The sequence below is a fragment of the Sciurus carolinensis genome, chromosome 13 (genome assembly GCF_902686445.1).
Source record: "Sciurus carolinensis chromosome 13, mSciCar1.2, whole genome shotgun sequence".
Classification (NCBI taxonomy): Eukaryota; Metazoa; Chordata; class Mammalia; order Rodentia; family Sciuridae; genus Sciurus; species Sciurus carolinensis.
The window spans coordinates 8,991,634-9,016,320 of record NC_062225.1 but is presented as its reverse complement, the minus strand read 5'-3'; the positions used below and the strand labels follow the sequence as shown (position 1 = coordinate 9,016,320).

Genomic DNA, 24,687 nt, shown 5'->3' with positions numbered 1-24,687 from the left:
TCTGACCAGAGAACTGTTTCAGGGCCGGGCCTGACCTCAGCCTGCAAGTGGGTCCCCTCACAACGGGAGGAAGACCTGCATTCAGGGGGTGAGAACCACAGGAAAGGATGTGTTTGCTCAGAAAGGCCCAGTGCTGAGACTTCTAAAGCATGACCCTGAGGAACAGTGCAGGCCAGTCAGTCCCAGACCTGGGAAGGCAGGGTGGTTGACTGGCGCCCACCCAACAGAGATTCCACAAAGCCAGTTCCAATGCGGACCTGCCAGCGAGGGCCAAGGTGAGCGAGGGCCAAGGTGACCGAGGGCCAGCCTACAGGTGGTACGCTAATCCAGGGTCCAGCATGATACTCGGACAGGACCTTCTGGAAGTCTCTCTCCTACCCCAATAAAAGCTGGGACACCAGGATGTGAATGGCTCTCCTCTGAGAGGACACACGCTCTCCCTTGAGGGTGCCTGTCCCCCTTCTTTCTCTTCTAATGAGCTTTACTATGCTTTTACTAAGTCTCAAGCCTCATTTGAAACCCTCCCCGGTGAAGCCTCAGGAGCCCAGAGGTCTTAAACCGTCTGTTAAGACCTTGTCTCAGGTGTGATCTTATCTCCCACATCCGCGCCACACACTGGGGGCCCCTGGGCTCCCCCTTCCCACCTTCACCTCCACGTCCAGTGTCCTGGGCTGCTCTTTTCCTCCTCCATTCTTCCCACCCGACTCCCTTCTATTCCATGGCCTCCACGGCCTCCGCTGCTGCTGGACGTCCTCACCCCCTGCCTGGGGGATGACGTGGCCATACTCGGCTTCCCACCTCCACTCTGGTCCTGTCCAGTTTGGTCTCCTCTGCAGCCAGAAGGAGCCTCAGATCACATGGAGACAGCCCCTTGCTGACAGGTCCCTTGGCTGCCCACCGCACTGGGGACAAAGCCACGCTCCGTGGCTCGTGTCCCCGCTCTGAGCACACGGCTCCCACCTGCTCTTGGCCCCCCTCCCACAAGTCCAGATCGTTCTAGTTTTCTTTTCTCCAGGCCCCCCTTCATCTGGACTGTCCCTTCAGGCTAGAACGCCCCCCTTGTTCCCTCGGGTTCAATAAAACCCTGAGCACCCTATGGGCTTCCAAGTCACCGCCTTGAGCTCCCACCCCGACAGGTGCCCTGCTGTGGCTGCTCTCCGTTTGTTATGTCACCACTGGCTCGTGAGCCTGAGAGTCCAGCCCCTCTGCTAGGTCTCCCTATGCCGCAGCGTCAGCGAACGTGGCAGTGTCCTGGGAAAACAGGTGAGAGCCCCAGAGAAGGTTCCAATGCTGGCTCCACGCCCTCTAAAGTGCACTTGCCACAGCCACAGTTGAGGAAGCACCAGGATTTGAAGAGGCTGCTCACCTGTACTGCTGAGAAAACAGTACACAGCAAGCACTCAATAAATGCTAGGTGTGATCAGGCACTGAATGAGCGCGTATGGTAGGACGACGGGGGAGACTGCGCTGCACTGACGGTTTCTGGTTCCTATATGTTTTGACCGGGTCCTCTGCCTCCCTCGCTCCCACGGGACCCGCAGAGCCTTGCTCCCTGCTGGGTCCCTGGCATCCAGAACGGTGCTTGGCTCAGAAGTGCCCAGGGTCAGATATTGCTCCTATGTTACTATTACGCTATTTCCATGTGCTGAACCTGCCGCAAACAATGACCATTTGAAAATTTAAACCCCGGTGCTGATAGGAGAATAAATCACATCGCAGACGGACTGTTCCCTGAAGGAGCTGCGCTCTGCTGATAAAACGATAGCAGTCACAGAGACGAGGGAGGGAACATGCCATCCACAGCCGTCCGCACATCCCAGTCACTTTCAGGAATGTCACGCACCGTCGGAGGCAGGAGGTTCTCTTTCCAACTCGCTCACGGGCCCTAGGCTGCTTTAAGGAGCAGTCGGCCATTCTCTCAGCTTTACTAGGAAAGCCTAGTTGCACCCGCACCGCTCCTGGGCGTCCCTCAGGGGAGCTTCTCTCCAGGGCCCGGGGATGAGCTGAAACCCCTGCAGGGCAAAGGACACCTCTCTCCCTTGAGCCAGTAGCACCAGCTCCACGACACCCAGCGAAGTGAAGGGGGTCTGCATAAGTAGCGTGCGGAGGCCGGCCACTGGGCTGCAGCGGCCCGGTGGACCTTCCGTCCTGTAATGTCTTTGAGAGGCCCCAGCGGACAGTTCCGGCTGGAGATGTGTGCTGGCCTCAGTTAGAAGGGACAACATAAGAGGTCCTGGGGACTCCTTGCCTCGAGAAGCAGCGGGAATGGGCTCTCGAAGTCCTTGGGCCTTGAACTGGCTGAAGAACCAAGAAGTCAGAGGCAGCGTGAGAGGCTTGGCTTCAGCTGAGCTGCGACTAAAGCTTAGTGTGCCCTTCGTGTGCTGGATTCACTAAAGATATGAAGAAGGACTGTCTGTGTTCACGAAAGTAACCCAAGAGGGGAAAGGTAAGCCGCAGAGCCGCAGAAGGTATTTGCAACACATATTCCCAACATAAAAGGCCTAAAATTAAGGTCCCGTGTTATGCACCTCCTTGACCTCCGATGACATCAAGAGGGCCAAACTACAAGTTCCTGTCCCCACTCTGCCTCGATGGATAGGGTCCCCAGTCAAATGCCCTCCTTCTCAAGGGGACTGAGTACAGTTCCTGCTCATTTCTGAGTAACAGGCTTAGTTTCCTATCAGCCTGTGCAATCCCATCCTCCAGGGAACCCGGGGTCACCCACCATCTATTACTACAAAGTTGCCTCCCCCATCTGTTCCCCAGTGCAACCCCCGTGTAGCCCTGTGTGCAGTGTCCGCTGAGTACGTGTGACTCAACCTGCACCAGCCCATCTGTCTGGGGTTGGGTGTTGCGTGTTCAAACCTCCCCATTACCCTGGGGTGGGGTGAATAAGAGGACCTCACCGAGGACTAGTGTCCAGATCATGGAAAACGTGCCTTCAAATTGTTACAAGAAGAGTCCAAAAATCCAACAGGAAAGAATCAAAAACAAAATATACACTTCATAAGAATATTTCAGCCAATAACAGATCACAGGTACTATGGTTTTTCCATAGAATTCTGCGTACCTTTTACTGCACCTTTTCTACTTGAGATACGCCGGATACACAGACACTTACCACTGTATCACAACTGCCTACAGTGTCCACTACAGTGACATGGTGCACAGGCGTGCAGTCCGGGAGCAACGGCTGTACCATATTGCCTTGGCGTGCAGTAGGTGATTTCTAGATTAGTGTGTGGCACATTAGTGATAGTACACTAATTAGCGTAGTACACTAATCTAGATGTTCTCAACATGACGAAGTCACCTAATGCCACACTCATCAGAAAGTACCGCTGTCATGAAGTGATGCCTGACTGTATCGGAACAGCCACTTTACAGAAGACAGCATCCAAAGAGCCGGTCAGCAGAGGAAGCGACAGGGCCTCACTAGGAATGAGCAGAGGAGCAAATCAAGACTCTGCGAGTCGCCTCCCGCACTGGACTGATAAAGCCCAAGGGGTCTGACGGTACCCAGTCTGATGACACAGAGCACTGGAACTCTGCACCCTGCTGGTGGAGGGAGAATCGACAATCGCGATGGCAGTAGTCCAGTCGGGTGGAGTAAAGGCGAAGGAACACCTGTCCCCCCACCCCCAAGCCAGCCATCCTACTTCCGGTCAGTTCTCAGCAGGAGACGCTGTGAGAGATCCCGGAAGCACTGGCTCAGAGTTCCCAACGGAATGGCTGCAGCGATTGCAGCAGGTTCCTAAATCGGCCTACGGTGCTGCAGCGAGACCGACCTGTCCCCACGCCAGACCCCGGAAGGAGGGATCTCACCAACAGGGTTGAGCCCGGGAGAAGCTACCGTCTATTTCCCACGAGTCCACGTAAGCTAAAGACAATACAGGTTGAACACCCCTAATCCAGACATCCAAATTCTGGAACTTTCTGAGCACTGGCTGACAGGATGCCACAAACAGAAAATTCCACGAAATCGTGCTTCGTCCACAAAATTCTTTAAAACGGTTCATCCAATTACCTTCAGGCTACGTGTACGAGGAGCATATGAAACATAAATGCATTTATGTTTAGACTTGGGTCCTGTCCCCAAGGTACCTCATTATGCAAACATTCTCACAAATCCGAAAAAAATCCAACATCCAGTTCCAAGCATTTCAGAAAAGGGACACTCAGCTTCTACTCAATTATAGCGTAGTGATCGATTCAAAATAGATGAAATTACAAAGAAAAACAAGCAAATGATTTTAAAAGTCAGGAGAAGAGCCACCTCAGGTAGAGGGGGGTGTGATGGAAGAGTTGTGGACAGGCGCTGCCATGGCCTCAGCCCTGTTCTATGTCCTGACCTCAGTGACAGCGACCTAAGTTTCTGCTCATCTAGTCATTTATTTAAATATTGGACATATGTTGCATTCACACATCTATATGCATGACATGTGAAAATCAGGATGCACGATCTTTAAAATATCTAGAGAACTTGACTCTTCAGCTCATGATCCACTTCCAGCTGCAGCCACAGCTGTGGGACCCGGCCATGCCCAGAAGTCACCTCTGACAGAGTGGCCGGGATCAGGTGAGCTGCTCCAGCCGGCGAGGGCAGGGAAGGGCTGGGGGAGGTTTCCTGGAAAGTGCCTGTGTAACTTCTAGACACAAAGAAGGCCAAATGTGCCAGGCACGGTGGTGCACGCCTGTAATCCCAGCGGCTCAGGAGGCTGAGGCAGGAGGATTGCAAGTTCAAAGCCAGCCTCAGCAACAGCAAGGCACTAAGCAACTCAGTGAGACTCTCTCTCTAAATAAAATACAATATAACGCTGGAGATGTGGCTCAGTGGTTGAGTGCCCCTGAGTTTAATCCCCTGTACCCCCCCAAAAAAGAAGGCCAAATGTATTAATACTACTGAATAGTTTTGACTTTATCATGAAATCACTTTCTGCTTTGAACTTTTTTTTTTTTTCCTTTATTTTCTCTGTCAAACTAAAAAAGAAAGTTCTAGACATAGAAAGAATTCTGGTTGCTCTTTTTTTCCCCCCTCATTTGAGACAGTGTCTTGCTAGTTGCCCAGGTTGGCTTTGAACTTGCAACCCTCCTGACTCAGCCTCATGAGCAGATGGGGTTACTGGAGTGGACCACTGAGCCCAGGCTTTCTGGTTGCTTTGATTCCTGCATCACCACAGGGACCAAGGAGCTGAATCCCTGGTGTGCCAGCCTGTGCTTGGTGTGACACTGACAGGACTCTGCTGCTGGGGACAGTGGCCTGCTGTCCCCTGCCCACACTGTGTCCCGGCTGGCCATGTCTTCCCTCCATGGCCACCTCTTCCCTGCAGACTGACTAACACCTGTGGCTTTCTCACTCGCTCCCTTACTAACCACCCACCACGACTTGGGGACTTTCAACTTTATTCTGTCCTCTGCAGCATTCTGAGTAGTGATTGGGCATCCAGTTCTGGAGCTAAAGTGCCTGAGGTCAAATGCAACCCTATCACTGGCTGGCTGTGGAGCCTTGGGAAAATTACTTTACCTCTCTGGGCTGTGCACTGTCTCCTCGTCTGTGAACAGGGGTGAACTTCCTGAGGTTACTGAACGGATCAGTAAGGACAGCAAATGTGATCTGGCCCTCACTCTGTGCTAAGTGCTGCTCCAAGTACGTTTTACAGATGAGCACTTGGAAGCGACTCTTAAAGGTGTCTGGTGCATAGAAATAGCACAGGTACCGTGTTAGCGGCTAATGGTTGAACTGGTGGAATCTCAACAACACTGCAATCCTGAAGGAAGGCAACCGCCCGGGGCTTTAGGGATGCTGCCCCCCATGGACAAGTCCTGGCTCCCGTCCAGGAAGTACGGATGGAAGCCAACTGAACCAAAAGCAGCATTTCTAAGTTGCGACCCAAATTCTTGACACCAGGAAGCCATAGGAGCAGTGAGGAGACTGGTGTGCTCCCCACTTGGCCCTCTGGGGCTGGGTCCCCTGGGCTTCCTCACCTGTAAGGCGGAGGCAACAGAGGTCTGACCCCCAGACCAACCAGCGGCATGCCGAGAGGACCGGAGACCTTTCCATCCTCCACAGACCCTGCCCACCCGCTGGCCAAGGATGATCCTGGTAAAAACTGGATCAGGAAAGCTGAAAGTAGACTGAAGCAAAATTTGGGGGATGCCGATCCTGGGGCGCACCTCCATGGGCCGGGGTGGGGGCAGGAGGGGCTGCCTTGCAGCCTGGATCTCTCTGTAAAGACACCTAAGCACTCAGATGGGTCTGGCGTTGACCAATTACAGCTGGGGGTCATTTTTGGCCCTTCCAGAGTTAGGAAATAATTAACAAAGGTCTTCCCAACTCACTCCCTGATTTCGAGTCAGAAGAATTCCCATCTCACTTTCTGAGTCCCCTCTGCCATATATAGCAACTGGGTCATCAGATAATTACAAAAGCATAAAGCAGAGCAGCGCAAATCCTGTTTACCCAAACAGCGCTCAGGGCTCTGGGCTCCCCTTCCTGGGTCGGTAGGCAGGTCACGTCTGGGTGTTCCCAGCCGGGCCTGTCCCTGCCCAGTCCTTTCCTCTCAAAGCAAAACACAAATGCCTCCACAGAGCGCCCCAGCTCCCCGGCGTTCCCTCGCATCCTCAGATGAACCCACGGAAGCTGCACAGTCATCGCTTCGAACTCATCCCCGTCCTCCCGGCCTGGGGAGGTGCAGCCACCCCTCAGCCTCCACGGGGCTGAGAAGGAGTCCCTTCTAGCAGCTGGCGACCAGTCACCTCTGGCCTTGGAAACGGGCACAGCACAGAGGCGCGACCCGTGAGCCTAGATCATGGCATAATGGGATTATGGATTCCATACGGATCATGGCATCCGCTCAGAGAAGAAAAAATGCCTCCCTGGTGTGACACAGCAAGCCAGCAAAGGACAAGTGTGAGTGGCAGCTTCGATATGCCCGTGTGTCATTCGCAGAGATGATGGATGGGGAAGCAGCTCTGAGGACCAGCGTGACCCAGCACGATGTGGCAGCCTGGGCCCTCGGCAGCGCTGGGCTCGTCACCCAGAGCAGAGGGGAGCTGCCCACCAAGCAGGGCCATGAGGCAGCGAGAGGAGGCCAGGTCCCTGTGTGGGAGCCCAGGGCAAGCTGCGTCCCTCCTTGTCACGTGAGCTGGCCACCGTCCGCCCTTGCTCAGGGGTGAGGAGTGGCGGGGTGAGGGGTTTGGCGGGGCTTGTTGGGAGAATAGAGAAGAGAGGACGCTCCATCCGGGTCCCTCCTGTGTGAGCTGACATTCAAGGTCAGGTTCTATAGGAATAAGTAAGGGTGGGTCAGGACATGGGAGACGGCCACGGGGCCCTCAGGAGCCTGCGGGCGGGCCTTCGGCAGCCTGTGGAGACCTGAGGGTCATTTCATCCTGAGCCGGGGTGGCCAGGGAGCCAGCAGAGCTTGTGCAGAGAGGAGGAAAAGGGGGAAGAGCAAGAGGGACATCTATCTGGAGCCACACCCAAGCCCCCACTGCCCAGGCCTGGCCATCTCTCACTCACCAAGCCTCCCCGGAGTCATCCTGCTCCTTACCACTATTAAGTGTCACCATGTGCATGTCCCCAGCGAGACCCAAAGCCTGTTCTGGTCTGAGCCATCTGTTGCCCATCCCCTGTCCCAGTCACCAGCTGACACTGAGCTCTGTTCACTACCGGGATTCTCACGTTGGTCTGTGTCTGACCAGGGCTGAGAGTGCGCGTGAACGTCCTCGACTCCGGGTCTGTCCTTGCTGAGGTCATGGTGGCAGGCCAGCTCCAGGGAGACACAAGCCTGCACCCGCCCTGGCTCTGCCCCAGGGGGACTTGAGCTTGGCCAGGTTTGGTCCCGCCCGACCTGGGCACTCCCTAACACTCCATGTTTCTGTCCTTCTCATTGCCCCAGGCCCCACTGCCCTATACCCCCACCATGTCCCATCTGGGTCTGGATGATTCTCCAGGCAAAGACGACACTGTACACAAGCAAAGGCCACTGAAGCAGAAACTCACCGGTAGATGCCCAAGGAGAGGCGTGATGCTGTCAGAAACATAGATGATGCTGCCATCTGTTGTCACAGCGATAATGAAGCCATCCAGTGCCTGTGGAAAACGCACATTCGAAAGCTCCTTAGCAATGCTTTGATGGAGGAACCTGTCACTGAAGCAAAGGACCATTTTACGACACTGGCTTTAAGGAATATCCTTACACTATTCCTAGGAACCATCTCGCAACACTTTCCGACCTTATACACCAAGGGTTTGTTACACACTGTGCTTAGCCCGGGATAAGTGCTTGTAAAAGCATTACAGGCTCCAGGAAGAAGTTGACCTACTGGTATCATAAAGCAAAACTTAGCCATGGAAACTGCTTAAGTGGGTTCGGTGATAGGCACACTCTCATTCACATGATTCACTGAGCTGACTCAGAACTCTCATCATTACGACAGAAAGATGTTGGCGATGTGCACGGTCCCCGGCCTCCTATCCCCAGCATCACCTTGAGTTCAGCAGTAAACATTTACTACAAGATGCAAGATGAAATAGAGGCCTCGCAGACAGAAAAAGTGTGCCTGCTGGTCCAGGTAAACCTCTGCCATGTTCACGGCCACAGAGGCAAGAGCCAAGGAAAGACCCATTTGTAGAGAACATTCTCAATGCCCCTCAGGGCCGGGTGGGGACGGGGGTTTGGTAACTCAGTTGGACACATGAGCATTTCTAAATGTTAGAAAATAGGCATTCACGGAAAAGTATCTATTGGGTGTCTCTTAAATGTCAGGCACACTGTTCTGGGTACTTGTGATCTAAAAGGTGTAACACGGGCAATGTTTCTTACAAAGCAGACACTTTAGCTGTTTTGTGGAGATTTAGTTTAATGTGGATATAATGTGCTTTCATAATCTCATCTGAGAGTTGATGGATACAATCCTAATGACATAATCCAGTGAGGATGGAGTCATGGAGCACCTGGAGGTCTGAGGTGCACCTGGGAGAGGGAGAGATTAAGAGCAAAGCCAAAGCCACCGGACCAGAAAACACATCTTGGCGGGAATGATATGTAAGCGCAGGTGGACTTTGACTGTAAGCCTGTCACCGTCGTTTTGCTGACCATTGCTTTTGAAATATTATCTTCCCCAAGTCTGGGAGATTTTCTGCCTTGGGGGAAAAAAGTGAAATATGTGCTTAGAAAGCTCTGGAAACATTACATAAGGCTCCATCCAGATCCTCCCAGCGTGTTCCTGAAGACCTGTCTGGACAAGAGAGCATCAACTCCTCGTTGCGAGGAGCGTGTGCCCCAGAGCGAGGGACCAGGAACCGGTAGCAGACCACTAACCACAAGAAGGGCACCTTTATTATGAGCCAAGGGAAGGGGCTCGTTCCACCAGGAAAACTGAAACAGACACTAGGCTCACTTGTTATTTTACACAGACGTGTGACAAACTTTAAGACCAAAAAAATATAGGAAAGCACACATCTTCAGTGAAACCCTGGTGACACCTGCAAATGTCTGGAGATATGTGGGGGCTGTGATTACAAGAGAGAGTGACACTGGCTTCCAGGGAGCGTTCAAGGATGCCACAGAGCACCCTATAATACAAAGGACAGCTCCCACATTGAAGAAGTATCAGGCCCAACATGTCAGTCATGCCGAGGCCGAGAAACTCTCGATTGGACTCGCGGGTTACCGCGAATAAAAAAGTATGACCTTGTGAATTTTATTTCTTTCCCCTCAGTTATTTTTCTAAACAGTTTTACTTTTTAAATTTGTTAAATTAGTTATTTACTAACTTCAATTTATATTTTTACATAAAAATAAAATTGTACATTTTTACGAGATGCCATGTGATGTTTCCATATACATTGTGTAATGTTTAAATCAGGTTAAACCTCTCTGCCCCCTTGAACATTTATTCATTCTTTGTTTTGTACTTTTGTTGTTTGTTTTTTGGTTGCGGGTATTGAACCCAGGGGTGCTTGACCACTGACCCACATCCCCAGCTCTTTCTATTTTTTAGTTTGAGACAGAGTCTTGCTAAGTTGCTTAGGGCCTCGTTAAATTGATGAGGCTGGCCTTGACATGAGGTCCTCCTGCCTCAGCCTCCAGAGCTGCTGGGATTACAGGCATGTGCTGTCATGCCCGGCTTATTAATTGTTTATAGTAAAAATATTCAAAATTCTTTCTTCTAGCTTTTTGAAAAATACAGAACGTTATTATTGTCTCTAATCACCCACGGTGTAATCGCATGACAGGACTTACTCCTCTCTACTGTAACTGTTACCATTACCCACCCTTCCCCACTCTTCTTCCCCTCCACTCTCCTCAGTCTCTGGTAGCTTCCGTGCTACTCCTGACTCTTTGCAGACCTCCTGAAGTGACATGGTTTTTTTCAGGGGTTGGGGTCATTGTTGATGACATCAGCTGGATCTTTCTGGAAAAAGACTGGAAGGCTGGCAAAAGTAGGGACTGCACAAACAGTGGCGCTTTTGCAGAGTGAGCCCATGTCCCTCTTGAATTTGTCAAGCGAGTGGGTGTCACAAAGCTGAAGGTATTTATAGACGGAAGAGGACTCTCATCAGCTCATTGGCATTTCCCATCAAATCTACAAGAACTGCCTGAGTCACCGCGTTAAGAACGCTTGCCACGGCTTGGAAACCCCGCTGCTGAGGCCGAGTCAACAGCAATGACTGCTCAGGGGTGTGCACCTGTCCAGGTAAAGGTGATTCGCACAGGGACCTTGTGACTTTTATTCCTGAAACACACTGGAGAGAAAGGAAACCTCCCCTTTCTGCTAGTTCCTAACTCTGGTGGAACATTCTCTGAATTCTTTGGGACAATCTCTGGGCGAAGAGAAAAGACTCAGCTCTTCCGATTCAGACACAGAAATGCCATCAACTCCCACAACCCCGGCCCCAAGAGCATTCTCTCCTTTCCAGTCAACTTGCAAAGGTGCTCAGGACCACAGTCTTGCCCAGCTCACGCCCGGCCAGTGCGGCTGCTCGGCAGCCTGGGCGATGTTTGGTCTTTCAGACTTCACACACGTGAGTCCTCCGGGGCCCGGTTTTGTGCCTTTTGAAAAGAAGCCAAGAGAAAAGAGGGGTTCACACCCAGAGGGTATCAGCAGTTCCCTGGGGGCATGGCAGGTTCTGGTCCTCATTGCAATAAAAAGGGATCAAGATGGCCCGCCTGGATTCCTCTTGTGTCCAAAAAGAGAGGGCTGTGCGTCTGGAGAGAGATCCACGCCGTTGATGACGTCATCCCGAGGGGTCCACTGCAGGCCCAGGGCTCAGGACGCCAGGGAGCAAGTGGAAGGTGAAGGTCAGCAGGTCGGAACAGAAGCCCGACAGAGATAAATCAGAAGCGCTGGCTGGTGGACTTCCGACTCCGGCAGCTCCTGAGAACGCCCTCTGGCCACGCAGACTGGATTCCAGATCCTCTCTGGCCACCCAGCATGTCTTCCTTTCCTCCCGACTCCAGGGAGTCTGTGTCCGCACTGGGAGCAGGTACGTAAAGTGCATAAAGACTACCCACACCCAGCTAAGATCTTCTTCTAGAAATTCCAGTCTCTACCATCTTAGTCCTGCATTCCCAAATTTATTCATTTTTAACTTAATATACAAACCTTGCTTTCTCAAAGTCTTTCGATACCTTGAAACTCCCTGGAAAAAGCAAAACGTTTGTGCTACAGACTCTTAAAAAGTGGCTAATGCCAGAGGGTTATATGTTTTAACTACTTCTCCATAAGAATTAAAAGATAAATCGATGTATGCAAAGTAGCATAATGATACATTAATTCAGCATTATATTTCACACGTTGCTTTAAATTTAACATACTTAAAATGCATTGCTTCTGTAGAAAGTTCTGTATTTTCTTTAAATATAGATCCCATGTAGAGTTAAGTATCTTTCATTTTATGCAAATGTTCATTAATGCTTTTATATTTCATAATATTTGGACATCTTTATTCTGGCATTTTCTTATTCCAGTACTTTCTGTTTTCTGCATAGCTAATCTATGTAAATTCAAGTTTACATCAGTCTTATCTAGGCACACAGATGAGATAAAGAAAGATTTATCCCAAGAAGCCACTCTCCAAAAACCCTGCCAGGAACCACACTCTGCCACGTGCCCAGGAATGAGCTTCCTCTCGCTGAACTTGCCTGTCCTAATTCTCCTGGGTCAAGGGCCTGCATCTACCACGTCTGAGGGTTTCTCTGCCTTCATGGCCATGTTCATGTGTCCCCAGTCTTCTCCCATCCGAGGCTGGGAGTCACAGCCGGATGCCAGGTGCTTCGCCGCGTCCGATCTCATCAGTGCTGCGAACTTTCACCCAAATGTAAATACACAGTGTTGCGGAAGGACACTCGACTCGCCAGGTTCTCACAAACAGCCCTGCAGGTGAGCCCGGCACGCCGGATCCAGAGGAAGGAATGTGGGCTGGGTGGAGGGCGTGGGTTCACTGGGGTTGACATCCACATGCCATGCGGATGGGGTAGGACTCAAGTTAAAAGCATAACATTAAAAAAGACTTTCATTTGCCAAGTTTCTACTAAGGGAAAACAAAATCATTGCATTCTGGAGAAAAGGCCCTCGGAGTCCAATGGGAGATGCCAGACGAGGTGGTCTTTCCTCTCTCCTTCCCTTCCCTCCTACCTCCGACCCACCCCTCGCCTTCCTGCACTGGGTGAGGGGACCCACCCCACAGGCATAGAACACAGTCACATTCATTTGGGGGAATTCTTGCTTATTTTGCCCAACTCAGTAGCCAAAACATAGACCCTAACAGGCTGAGCCTCAGAACAGGATCTATTTCAAGACCTCTCTCCAGGGTCAAGAACAGCTGTCTCCTTGGGTTAGAGGGTCTTGTCAGGAACAAGTAGCTACAGTTTAATTTGCAACCATTAAGCTAATTTGAAAGTGCATTTCACCTCCAACATCAGCTGAGTGAATTCTTCATTACTGAGGAATGAAGGCTTCCAGTCTTGCTGAATGTCACAGATTTCCGTTTGTGCTGAGACTTCTAAAAAACACACACATACACACACAAATAAGCTTTTATGTTCATCGGCACCCAGAAATTGGAATTCACAAATGAAACACATGTTATTTCTATGTCATTTTGTATAAGTTTCTTTATAATTTAATTTAAAAAGTACATATAAGGAAATATGATTTCCGAGGACTGGGAACTTAGATGTAACGGGCCTAGAAACACTTTGACATTCTCCTACCTCTCCCGGGGGCTGCAGGGAAGCGTAGCCCTCACTTGGCATTGCTGCAGAGGGCACAATGCCCTTGGATTTCCGTATGTGACCAATGTCATCATTGAGAACTAGAATTAGCTAGTCACCGTTTTCAATGCAGGGCGACTGGGGTGGTGGTACACCTTCTTAAGCTGCTTTTTTTGTGGTCAAGGCAAAGCACTTAGTTCAGAGAGCTGGGATTTTTAAAATTTCAAGAGTTGGAAGCACAGCTCAGCGGTAGAGCATGTGTGAAAACTGGGTTGGCTCCCCAGCATCACAAACAAAACAAAACAAAACATCCAAAAAAAAAAAAAAAAATTAACAAAAACAACAACAAATAACCCCCATGAATTTCTGGAAACATCTTAGGCTTATAGTAAATAACGCCCTGTGTTACATAGACTATGAGAGATTTTTCAGCATTGCTATTGCTGAACTACACTGTGCTTCACAAAGGTTCATTACTTAGTTGCTTTAAAGGCCTGAAATTATTCTTCTTAAAGTCTTTTTGTCTTAATCTATATTTTATCCGTCTCATGTAACTATCTGGCACTAAAGACGTTATTCACATTTATCAACCCACAATCATTGACCTACACAGAACTCCTTAAATATTGTAGCTTTTTTTTTTTTTTTTTTTTGTATTTTTGAAAAACATGGTTTGGTCTCTGATAGCTGTAATAGATAAAGTGTGATATCATATGTTTGCTTTACCTTCCCTTATTCAACATCTTGAATCAACATTTGATTCCACTTTATGTGCCATGAAGTCTTTTTAGAGATTATTTTCTTGCGTTAAGAAAAGTATAAGAACGTATGACTTATCTCATACCTCAGAGAATAAAACAAACCTGTTGAACCACTTCCTAGACAATGTGACTCATTCAGGCAGATAATCTCTCCACTTTATTCTAGGAGAGATTTCAAGCTTCTCTCCTTTGCACTTTTTTTCTTTTCCAGTGCTTGGGATTGAACCAGGGCCTTGCGCATGCTAAACACATGCTCTGCTACTGAGCTAAGTCCCCAGCCCCTGCTTCTGTGTTTCTGGCAACCTCTCTTTCTTGGAGAGTGGGGAATAAATTCTGTATCTGTATGAATGACCCTGAATGAAATCCAGCAGTTACTCATGAGCAAGGAGCACATGAAGGGCTGAGTTACATATGAGACCGTAAACTTTCTAAATCTTCACTTGTTGGTGCTTACTCCATGTTCCCTGAATTATCAGGCTCCACTGGGAGGTTTTCTTCCTGGGTGATGTCTGAATGTCTGGAAGGACAAGTTGTTGCTGTGGTTAGGAAAAATCAAGGTGTTTTATTTATTTATTTATTTTTGTCCTTTGCAATTTTAAAGAACAAGAGGGCCACTAAGAGCCTTTGGCATTGAACACAGGAGGGAACCCTGGAGAGACACCATGTTGGCAGTCAGCCAATCGACAGCACTGAGGAGGGCTGGCTTGGGAGGGTGGGTGTGCCTGGCGCCTCATGGGGCTGGGCGCCATGATGAATGAGGTGAAACGCATTCTGGGAAGCAGAGGCAGGGCGCTACACAGAAATCTTGGCCAGGGTTTGTCCCAGGGTGTCAGCCAAGGCAAGGGAGAGAAGCTGAACCTCCTAGGTCTTAGCATGAATGAACACTATATTTGAACACTTATAAGAGTGGGATTCCAACATGCCCACTTCCGTCTCCCCAAGACATACACTCATCTAAAAAATTCTTCTAACCACTGGGATCAAAGTGTAGATGGAATGGAGAAGAGTCTTTCTGGAAGCCCTGATTCAAATAAACAGAGGTTCATTCAATTTAATGGTGAAGGAAAATAAATGACCCTTGGCTTTGACATAAGCCATCTTCAGCTCATTCCATAAGACTGGATATTTTCTCGGCACCAGCGTAATAATACTGGAAGTAGCCATTTCATTCACTTTGTATCTCAACAATTTGATTATAGTCCTTGCGAGTTAAGGCTCGATTCATAGGATATGAAAAAACACATAAATTAGGTAAGATGCCTCAAAGCCAGTAAAAAATGTTTTACTGGGAAATAAAACTCAGGGTTATAATCATGTCTCCAATGGCACTTAATATTAAGACCAATATCATAAGCTGCAGGTGGTGGGCAGGATTAGCAAAGAGGCATGATCAGTGTTTCAAAACAGAAAGGGGAGCGAAACCCACTGCGGGCATTTTTGTAGGAAGACACTGTGATGGACAGCTAGCTCCCCAAATTCACTCTGGTCTAACTTGCAGTGAGGGAATGCTTTCTCCCAGTGGTTGGCTGGAAACCAGAACAAGGAACAGGACCTCTCTGGGCTCTGTGTGGTCAAAGAAAAAGCCTGGGAAATGGGGCAGTAACCCAACTGCTGGGGTGGGTCAGTATCACTCTGTCCAAGGGACATTCTCCTGGTTCTGCAGCCCCTTCAACCACCCCAGCCTGCGCCATCCATGAAGGCAGGGACACTAGAGTTGAGGCACACAGGAGGAATGGGGGTCGGGACAAAATCACATTAGCTCAGCCTGGGACTCACACAGGTGTGGGCCAGCCTGGCCCCGCAGAACTAGCATTCAGATGGAGGGGGACAGGATTTGCACTAGTCCCTGTTCATTACATAATTCAGGATCTTCTCTTATGAGAGATGCCATTGACACAAAATCTCTAAACAAAGAAGCATGGTTAGATTCTTATTTTAATTCGGATCACTTCAAAGAGAATAAATGTGCATTCCAGGATCAAGGTGTATCTCCCAAGCTGAGGAAAAAGAAAAAAGGGCTACTTGAAATACTGACAGCAACTACCTGTCGTCTTTCCCTCTCGCCCTGTGGTCTCCCTTTCACCAGAAGGCAGAAAGCTTGTCTGAATCCACACTTCCCACGCTGGCTGCGCACTAGAATGACATGGGATGCTTTGAAGGTACTGATGCCTGGGGTCTTCCCCAGCAGTCTGCTGGGGAATGGCTTCCCACCCTCAACCATAACGCTGGATCGGGAAGGTCTGCCCGTTTCTGTGTAAATATTCCTACCAAGGCCAATTTTAAGTTACCAACTTGATGTGCACTGGTTTGCAAAACTCCTGAAAATTCAGCAGTCCTCTTAAACCACAGTTGGCTTTAGCACGCAGCCAGAGAGTCTGACGACTGAGCTGTGGACTCATGGCTCATCAGTGAACAGCTGCAGTGAGCTATACTAGGAATCTGCCTAAGAGCGCCGCTCGCCACCTCTGGTGGAGAAGCTCTAGAGGCTGGTGTTAAACACAGGGCTCTGCAGACAGGCCACTGGGTTTGGAGTCCACATGTTACCGGCTATCCGACATGGATGAGTGACTTACCCTCATGTGCCTCAGTTGCTTCATCTGTGCAATGGGACTAACTCAGTGTTCTTGTGAGGCTTAGAGAGGGGACCTCCTGCAGAGCCCCTGGCACAGTGCATGGCTCCCAGGGAGCCATGGAGAAATGCCAAGATCATTCTTCTCCCCCTGTCGCATGTGCCTGTGGAGTTCAAGTCTATGTGGAGGATACAGAAGGCGATTGCATTTGTTTTTTGCTTTAAACCAAATTTTGGTCCAGTAACTCTATTTCTGCATAAAATCTGCCGTGGAGTTTTTTGCTTTCTTTTGAATATGAATGAATCACAGGGACGAGTGAGATCCTGGAGAGATCCTGATTGCACCAAAGCGGGAACAGGCCATCATCTTATGAAAAAAGTGAGACCGTACGGGCCTTTCCCGGTGAGGACCTGCCGACCTGTCCTCCCAGGGCCCAGATTTGACCACTCTGTAACTCCACGGAGGACAGAGCCCAGCATGAGCGTTACACTGATGAACTTGATCCCAGCTGTCCTATTTAACAGCTGTCCTGCTTCTCAGTGGCACTGACCTAGTTTGAGTAATTTGTACAAAATATCTTGGCATCAAAACAACCTGCTATTTCACTTGGCTAAACCATTATTTAGGAAATATAACCATTCTGATTAAATTATCAGGGCAACCGAAGACAGCCAGAACACTCCATTCTAATCCTGCTTGATTGATCTTTCCTGCCTTTTAACAAAAGCAATTAACATGTTCTCTGTTTGCTCCTGGGCAGTTTCGGAAAAACAATGAGAGGATAGATCATCACTGTCGCATTTTTAATGGGTATGTATAATTATCAAGGAAATCATAAAAGAATAACAAGCAAAACGAAACCCTCCGATGTCCCGGCAATGCCCTCTCCCATGAAATCATCTTGTCTGACAAAAGGTTCAGCGGGAGAGGAGCATTCCTTTAAGCACAGGACTGTAATTACTTCCTCAACAGTTCTGACATTTTTGACTTTATTATGTTTGGTGTCACGGTTAACGCAAAAAAGAATCCTGCTCCTCTTGCTTGTGAATAGCTCCCGAGCCCTCTCATCTATTCTCTGACTTTTTGGGGGGTCCTATCCAAGGTGAGTGTCAGGTAGGCGTGACCAGGAGCATGAGATGGAAGGGTTTGGAGAGGAGGAAAAGGGAGAGAGGACGATATGAAGGTCACACAAGCTCGTGTGTGGCTCTGAGTGGTAACTTCGTGCTCTCCACAGTGACAACACACGAGCTGGAAGCTGAGACAATCCCATGTCAATAGCATCCCGAGCGGCAAAGCTGACCTCAGGCAGGGGAAGTTAAAACAGAGGTTACGTTTGGTGACAGCAGAGGTAGATAGCAAGGGGCAGCTGCCGGGGAAGCCGCTCTCTCGACCTGGGAGACTTGCCTGCCTGCTCCAGGGACTTCTGATGAAGAGGCACCACTGTGAAGGCCGCCCCTGGGGCTGGGGCCCCCCAGGAGGCTGCCCTGGAATCTGTCCTCTGGCTGATAACGCAGTCTGGGAGGCGAGTCCTCTGCTAACTTGCTGGTCAGGGAAGCCTGTGCTGGTGGGGTGGCCTATCCTGGGAGTGACAGCTCACCTCCCCAGGAAGATCTGCCTGCTGAGGTCATTGCCCCCTCCTGGAAGGAACAAGGCCCGATAAAAATGGAGAGACGCACAACCTTTACCATTGTGTTTCTGCAAAAACCCGATGACCTTTTCCAGCACGGTGGTCTTGTCCATCTTCCGCGTGTTGCCAGGAAGCATGGAGCTGAGCTCTTTGATGAGAACATTGAACTGGTCCCGTCGTTTCTTCTCAGACTTGTTTCGAGAGGCTCTGGAAACACACAAGGCACAGGTTACCAGAACATTCCACCCCATAAAGGCTGATGAAACGGGAGGACTGTCTATCAGATCGTCTCCTCCAAAACTCCTTCGGGAAGGTCTCCCAAGCCACAATTCAGAGCTGAGTAATGGGGAGAGAAAAATGTTTTGCTAGACTCTTGGCTACAAAGAGAGACAGTGTTAATAATAAGTAAGCGCTGACTCACGTACAAAACCTTAGCCACAGCAGCCCGTGGCCAGACCCGGCCACTCTGGCTTCACAGAGCAGTAAGAGGCAGAGGGCTAATGGCACACCGCTCACCTGGCTGGCTGCGGGACACATTCACGGAGAGCCCTTCCCCAGGCTCAAGCCGTGTCCCCTCCAACCCAGAGCACCCATCCTGGTGCCAAGTCATGCGGGATGGCCAGGTGTCCCAAGCGTGCCACCCAGGACATATGTCCTGGCTCTGGCCTGAAGTATCAGTGTCCTGTTGGAGAGACAGGGTTGGCCCTGCGTGTGTGAGCCGTGCAGACCCAGGGTCGACATATGACTGGCACTGCTTGTGGCCGTCAAGGTGCCACGAGACTTTTTAGAATGACAGAGGAAGCCGAAGTGCACATTACCAAGGCGAAGGAGCCAGTCTGAAAACGCCACAGAGTGCAGGGTTCCAGCCCTGTGACATTCCGGAAAGGCGAAACCATGAGACAGTAAGATGTTCAGCGGTTGCCATGGGTTTTAGGGAGGGATGAACATGCAGAGTGTGGGGATTTTTAGGGCAGCGAATCTCCCCTGTATAACACTGCAGCGGTGGGCACAGGCCATTAAACCCCTGTCCGAACCCCCAGAATCTACCACACCAAGAGCAAACCCTGGTGTCCTCTGTCAACTTGGGCGGTTATGAGGTGTCAATGACATTCATCAATTGTGAAATGTACCACTCTGGTGGGGTGTTGAACGTGGGGAGGTCGCATGCATGCTGGGGGGGCATGTGGGAGGCCATGTGCATGGGGAGGCATGTGGGAGGCCGTGTGCATGGGGGGGCACGTGGGAGGTCGAGTGCATGGGGGGGCACGTGGGAGGTCGTGTGCATGCAGGGGGCGGGGGGCACGTGGGAGGCCGTGTGCATGGGGGGGCACATGGGAGGCCATGTGCATGGGGAGGCACGTGGGAGGTCGTGTGCATGCAGGGGGCGGGGGGCACATGGGAGGCCGTGTGCATGCTGGAGGGGCACGTGGGCGCACTCAGGTCTCCCATTCACCTTTGCTGTGACCCTCAAACACTAAAAGATGAGGTCTATTTAAAGAACAGGACAATGCTCTCTGGTGCACCTAGAGAAGAGGAGAAAGAGAAGTGGCTCGTTTTGAGGGGAGGGGACCTTTTCTGAGCCACCGAGCCACCTCTGAGGAACCCTAACCTCCACAGGGATTGGGACTCTGGGGCTGCTCTAAAAAGACATCAGAACAAGGAGGACCCGGAGCAGGGCGGCCTTACCCTGAGGAGGCTGGAAGCAGTGCTGCTTGAGGGTCTGGTCTTGGTCCTCAGCTACTCACCAAAGCCCCTTCCATGCAGTGGGTGTCCTGGGGCCATCTGGGGCTGGGAGAGCTGCCCCACCCCTCCCAGGTGTCCCCCCGACAAATCTGTCCCAGAGAGTCAGCTGACTGCGATGCCTTTGCGCATGGTTTGCCTGCTGACCTAGGCCTTCCTGGGCCTGGGGTCAAGGTTCCTGGGTGGGGGCAGCTAATCCCTCATCAGCGGGCTCCCCAAACAGCCCTGTAGACAGGAGGACACATCCCAAATATCCTGTCCCCAGACGCCACCACGGCCATCCCCTCTGCTTCCTCTGCCTACAGCATGCAGCCTGGCTGGATTTCAACACCCGCTATTCACGACTCGCCCTGCACGGATTCCGTCTCGGCCTGGGCTGCTTCCTGCTCATGTCGGAGAATCCTCGAAGCCCACCTCGAGAGCACGGCCGCTAGTCTTGCCTAAGGGCTTCCTCTGCTGCCTTCTCCCTCCTTACTGTCTGTTCTTGGCCTTAGGATTAAGGGATTTCTACTAAGGTCTCGCTCCCTGTCTTTCTGTGGGCCCTGTCCCATCACAGACGGGTGGCAGGAAGATGCTGAGGTACCTGAGTTGTGGTTCAGGGTAAAAGGCAGAGTGTTCAAACATAGGATAGAGAAGAAAGGGACCCTTTCACTTTCTGAGTGACTGTCTATGCATTATAAATAATTTTTTGGCCTAGATTTTGAAGAATGACATGCAACTTCCTTAGCCAAAAAAAGCTCTGTTCCTGTCCTAGTTTGCCCATTATAAATTATTTGCGAGCCGATAACACTCAGCTCGTTATTGCTCTGTTCTCTTCTTCAATGGGTGTGATGACGGCGAACACGGCCTGGCAGAGGATCCGATGAGGGCTCGTATCATTAGTGACAGAAGCACAAGCTCGTTTCCGTCAGCCTCCGCCTGGGACGGCTGTGGCACCCCCCGGAAATCGGTCAGTGTCAACTGGATCTGCCGCGCCGAGGCGAGAGACAGCCAGGAGCCTGGGATGACCTTGTTCCCAATAACGAGGTCTGCTCACACCCAGGCACTGGGGCACAGGTTGAAAGACGCTTGCACAGCTAGCCTCTGGGATTTTTTTTTAAAGGCATCATTTGTGTTCCATAAAATTCATCCATTTAAGTTGCACAGTTTGATGAATTGGGGAAATTGTGTAACTGCCAGCAAACCAACATATACAACTCCTCCCTCCTAAAAAGCAGCTGATGAACGTTTACTTCCCCAACCACAGACACGTAGCTTTTCCTTTTCTAGAATTTCACATAAACACAAATATACGGTATACAGTGTTTGATCTTCATTTAGCACAAAGTTCTTGAGATGGATTCACGTTGCTGCACATATTAATATTTCATTCCCTTTTCTGCCCACTGGAATTCCACTGTATGACCATTTGGCAACATTTGGGCTGTTTGCAGTCGGGGTGTTAAGAATGATGCTGTTCTGAGTACTCAGGTCAGAGGGATGGACTTGCTGAGTCACTGTTAATGTATGTTTAACTCACAACACTCTGCCCCATTGTTTTACAAAGTTGGCTAGACCCTTTGTCCCAAGTGCTATGATCATTGCCAACACTTGGGATTGTCGGTCAGTTTTTTTTTTCATTTTAGTCACTGAAGTGTTATTGTTTCTGTTTGCTTTGTTTTGTGGGGCTGGGGCTGGAACCCAGGATCTTGCCCAGGTTAGCCATGAGCTTATTACCCCTGAGCCACACTCCAAGCCCTGAAGTATGATCATATTGTGATTTGACTTTACCTTTTTCTGATGACTAGTGGTGTTGAACATCTTTGGACAGGCTTAATGGCCAATCATATATCCCTTCTGTGAAGTGTCTGTATACCCCCTGTTTTAATTGGGTTGTTTGGTTTATCACTGAGTTTAAGAAAGAGAGAAAAAGGAGAGAGAGAGAAAAAAGAAAACAGGGTGAAGGGAGGGTGTTTCTGGGTGCTAAACACACCTGCTTACAAACCTCACCCTTTGGTTTATTAATTATTTTTATCCAGTGCTGAGGATTGAACCCAGTACCTCACACGTGCTAGGCAAACCCTCTACCACTGAGCCACAACCCAGGCTTCACCCTTTGATTCTTGAATGTGGGGCTCAAAAAGCTGCAGGTTATCTTTCTAAGGTGTTCATCTCTGGACATCTTGGGAAGCTGGGATTACCTAGGTACCATTTTCTGGGCACTTACTAGGTAGCAGATGCTACATGGTGCTTCACATACAGCCGCATGTCACATAACAACATCCAAGTCAACCACGGATGGAAGACACAATGGTCCCAGAAGGTTACAATGAGGCTAAAAATTCCTATTGCCTAGTGACATTGTAACATCATAACACAACACATTAGTCCCATCTGGGACAATGCTGGTGCAAACAAACCTAAGATTACGTGCAGCACATAACACTAGATCATGATAGTAAATGACTATTTACTGGTTTATGTATTTCCAGTACTGTACCTTTTATCATTATTGTAGAGTATATTCTTACTCATAAAAAAATTTGCCGGAAAACTGTGTGCCCTGTCACTCCAGCAGCAGCCCCATACACCCTGTGTTCACTGTGTCTCTCTGTTTTGGGGGGGTGCCACAGATTGAACCCAGGGGCACTCGATCGCTGAGCCACATCCCCAGCCCTATTTTGCATTTTATTTAGAGACACAGTCTCACTGAGTTGCTTAGGGCCTTGCTAAGTTGCTGAGGCTGGCTTTGAACTTGGGATCCTCCTGCCTCAGCCTCCCGAGCTGCTGGGATGACAGACGTGTGCCACCGTGCCTGGCTCACTATGTGTCTTGACTGCACTGCATTCTTGTGCTTGATTACTCGTGTGGTTTTCTCTTTGTGGCCCCAGGAGCAGTAGCTGTACCATATCTATGCGTGTGTCTATGTGTACGCCAACAGCCGAGGGGCACAGGAGACTGTACCGTCTAGGCTTGTATTTAGCACACTCTGTGACGCACGCGTGGCAACAAAACCACCTCCTGACGCGTTTCTCAGAACCCACTCCCTCCTTAAGCCATACATGGCCCTATTAATTTCTTGCACCTGCACAGCAGCCCCATAAGGTAGGTACTATCCACATTCCTATTTCCTGGTAAAGAAGCCAAAGCACCCAAGGGCTGGGTACCTGGCGCTCCAGCGCCTGTGTGCCAGCTCCCGCCTCTCTCTATCGCCCCCCAATCTCGTGGCACCTGAGCCTAGCACGCAGTGTTCTGGGGCACAGAGTGGAGAAAGACGGATTCTGGAGGCTTGAATTTACAGCATAGAAATGAAAACACACCCTGCAGATAATGACAAGCTCATGAACAGGATGAGGGTTTCTGTTATGGTTGGCCGTGAGGTGTCCCCCCAAAGCTCACGTGTGAGACATGCAGGAAGGTTCAGAGGCGAAGTGACTGGGTTGAGAGCCTTAACCCCTGGTGGGACTGACTGTGTGGCAGCTTAAGTGGTGGGTGTGGCCGGAGGAGGTGGGGCTGGGGCGTGGCTTCGGGTGTGGTAACTGAAGTGGTGGGTGTGGCCGGAGGAGGTGGGGCTGGGGCGTGGCTTCGGGTGTGGTAACTGAAGTGGTGGGTGTGGCTATAGGAGGTGGGGCTGGGGCGTGGCTTCGGGTGTGGTAACTGAGGTGGTGGGTGTGGCTATAGGAGGTGGGGCTGGGGCGTGGCTTCAGGTGTGGTAACTGAAGTGGTGGGTGTGGCTATAGGAGGCGGGGCTGGGGCGTGGCTTCGGGGTGTAGATCTGTGTCTGGTGAATGGAGTCTGCTTCCCGATCACCACGTGGGCCTCTTCCCTCTGCCACATCCTCCCGCCATGATGTTCTGCCTCGCCTCAAGTCCCGAGGAATGGAGCCGGCCTCCTATGGATCGACACCTCTGAAACCGTAAACCTCCAAATAAATTTTCCTCCTCTACAGTTGTTCGGGTTGGGTCCTTTAGTCACAGCAGCGAAGAAAGCTGACTAAAAAGTGTCGGTGCTCCCCACTGGGGAAGGATGCTGCCCGTGGGAGACCACGGGGACCGTGGCCTTTCCAGGGTGGTGCTCATCGTGGCGTCAGTACTCTGCTCAGAGACCATTTCTGTCCTTTCTCCTGGACGGAGCAGGATTGCTCTTCCCTGTCTCTGGAAGTCATGTGCAGATATAAGGCTTTCACACCAGGAATCGTGGGCACAAGGGGCCGGTGTCAGTTCCCGGGTAGGCGCGAGGAGTGGGCGTGGACCCTGCCACACTCGTCTCCGACCTCGGCAGCCAGAGAGAGGAAGCTTCTCTCAGCAAGAGGGCATTTAACAGCACGGACCCCAGCAACCCTGTGACGAACAGGTAGGGTTTGCTGAGATTTGGGGGTTGTTTGTCACCACAGAACAACCTAGCCAACAGGATGGACAGAGTGGGGGACCGAGGCAGAAAGTCACTCACAGGGTAGAGGTCAAAAGGCCTTTACTAAGTTCAGTAAAGACAGACCCAAGGAAGCAGGCGTCTGGTCACCTTCCAGCCCACACCTTCATACAGGGGCTTTTGAAAAATTATTTCATTATTTTTTATGGACAAACAATAATTAAATCTATTTATGGGGTACAAGGACAGGTTTTGACACTTGTACAATGTATTCAGATAAATCCAGTTAACATATCCACCTCCTTATTTGCCATTTTTTGCAGCTCACATTTGAAATTTGCTCTCTAAGCAATCTTGAAATAAACAATATGCTATTATTATTAACATAGTCCCTGTGCTGTGCACTAGGTCTCAGAGACTGA

General features: G+C 50.3%; 1 protein-coding gene across 8 annotated transcripts in view; it reads right to left on the bottom strand.

Moving 5' to 3' along the window:
* Npas2 (neuronal PAS domain protein 2) overlaps window positions 1-24,687 on the bottom strand; it is a 155,720-nt gene that overhangs the window by 44,357 nt on the left and 86,676 nt on the right. For 4 of the 8 annotated variants that reach the window (XM_047522826.1, XM_047522825.1, XM_047522828.1 and 1 more), the window contains 2 exons: window positions 18,237-18,385; window positions 8,003-8,092 (listed from right to left, as the gene is read on the bottom strand). In XM_047522826.1, coding sequence (XP_047378782.1) covers window positions 8,003-8,092; window positions 18,237-18,385 — 239 coding nt within the window. Of the gene's footprint in view, window positions 1-8,002; window positions 8,151-12,149; window positions 12,367-12,917; window positions 13,010-18,230; window positions 18,386-24,687 lie in introns of those variants that run through there. The other 4 variants (XM_047522823.1, XM_047522824.1, XM_047522831.1 and 1 more) reach the window with 4 other exon arrangements.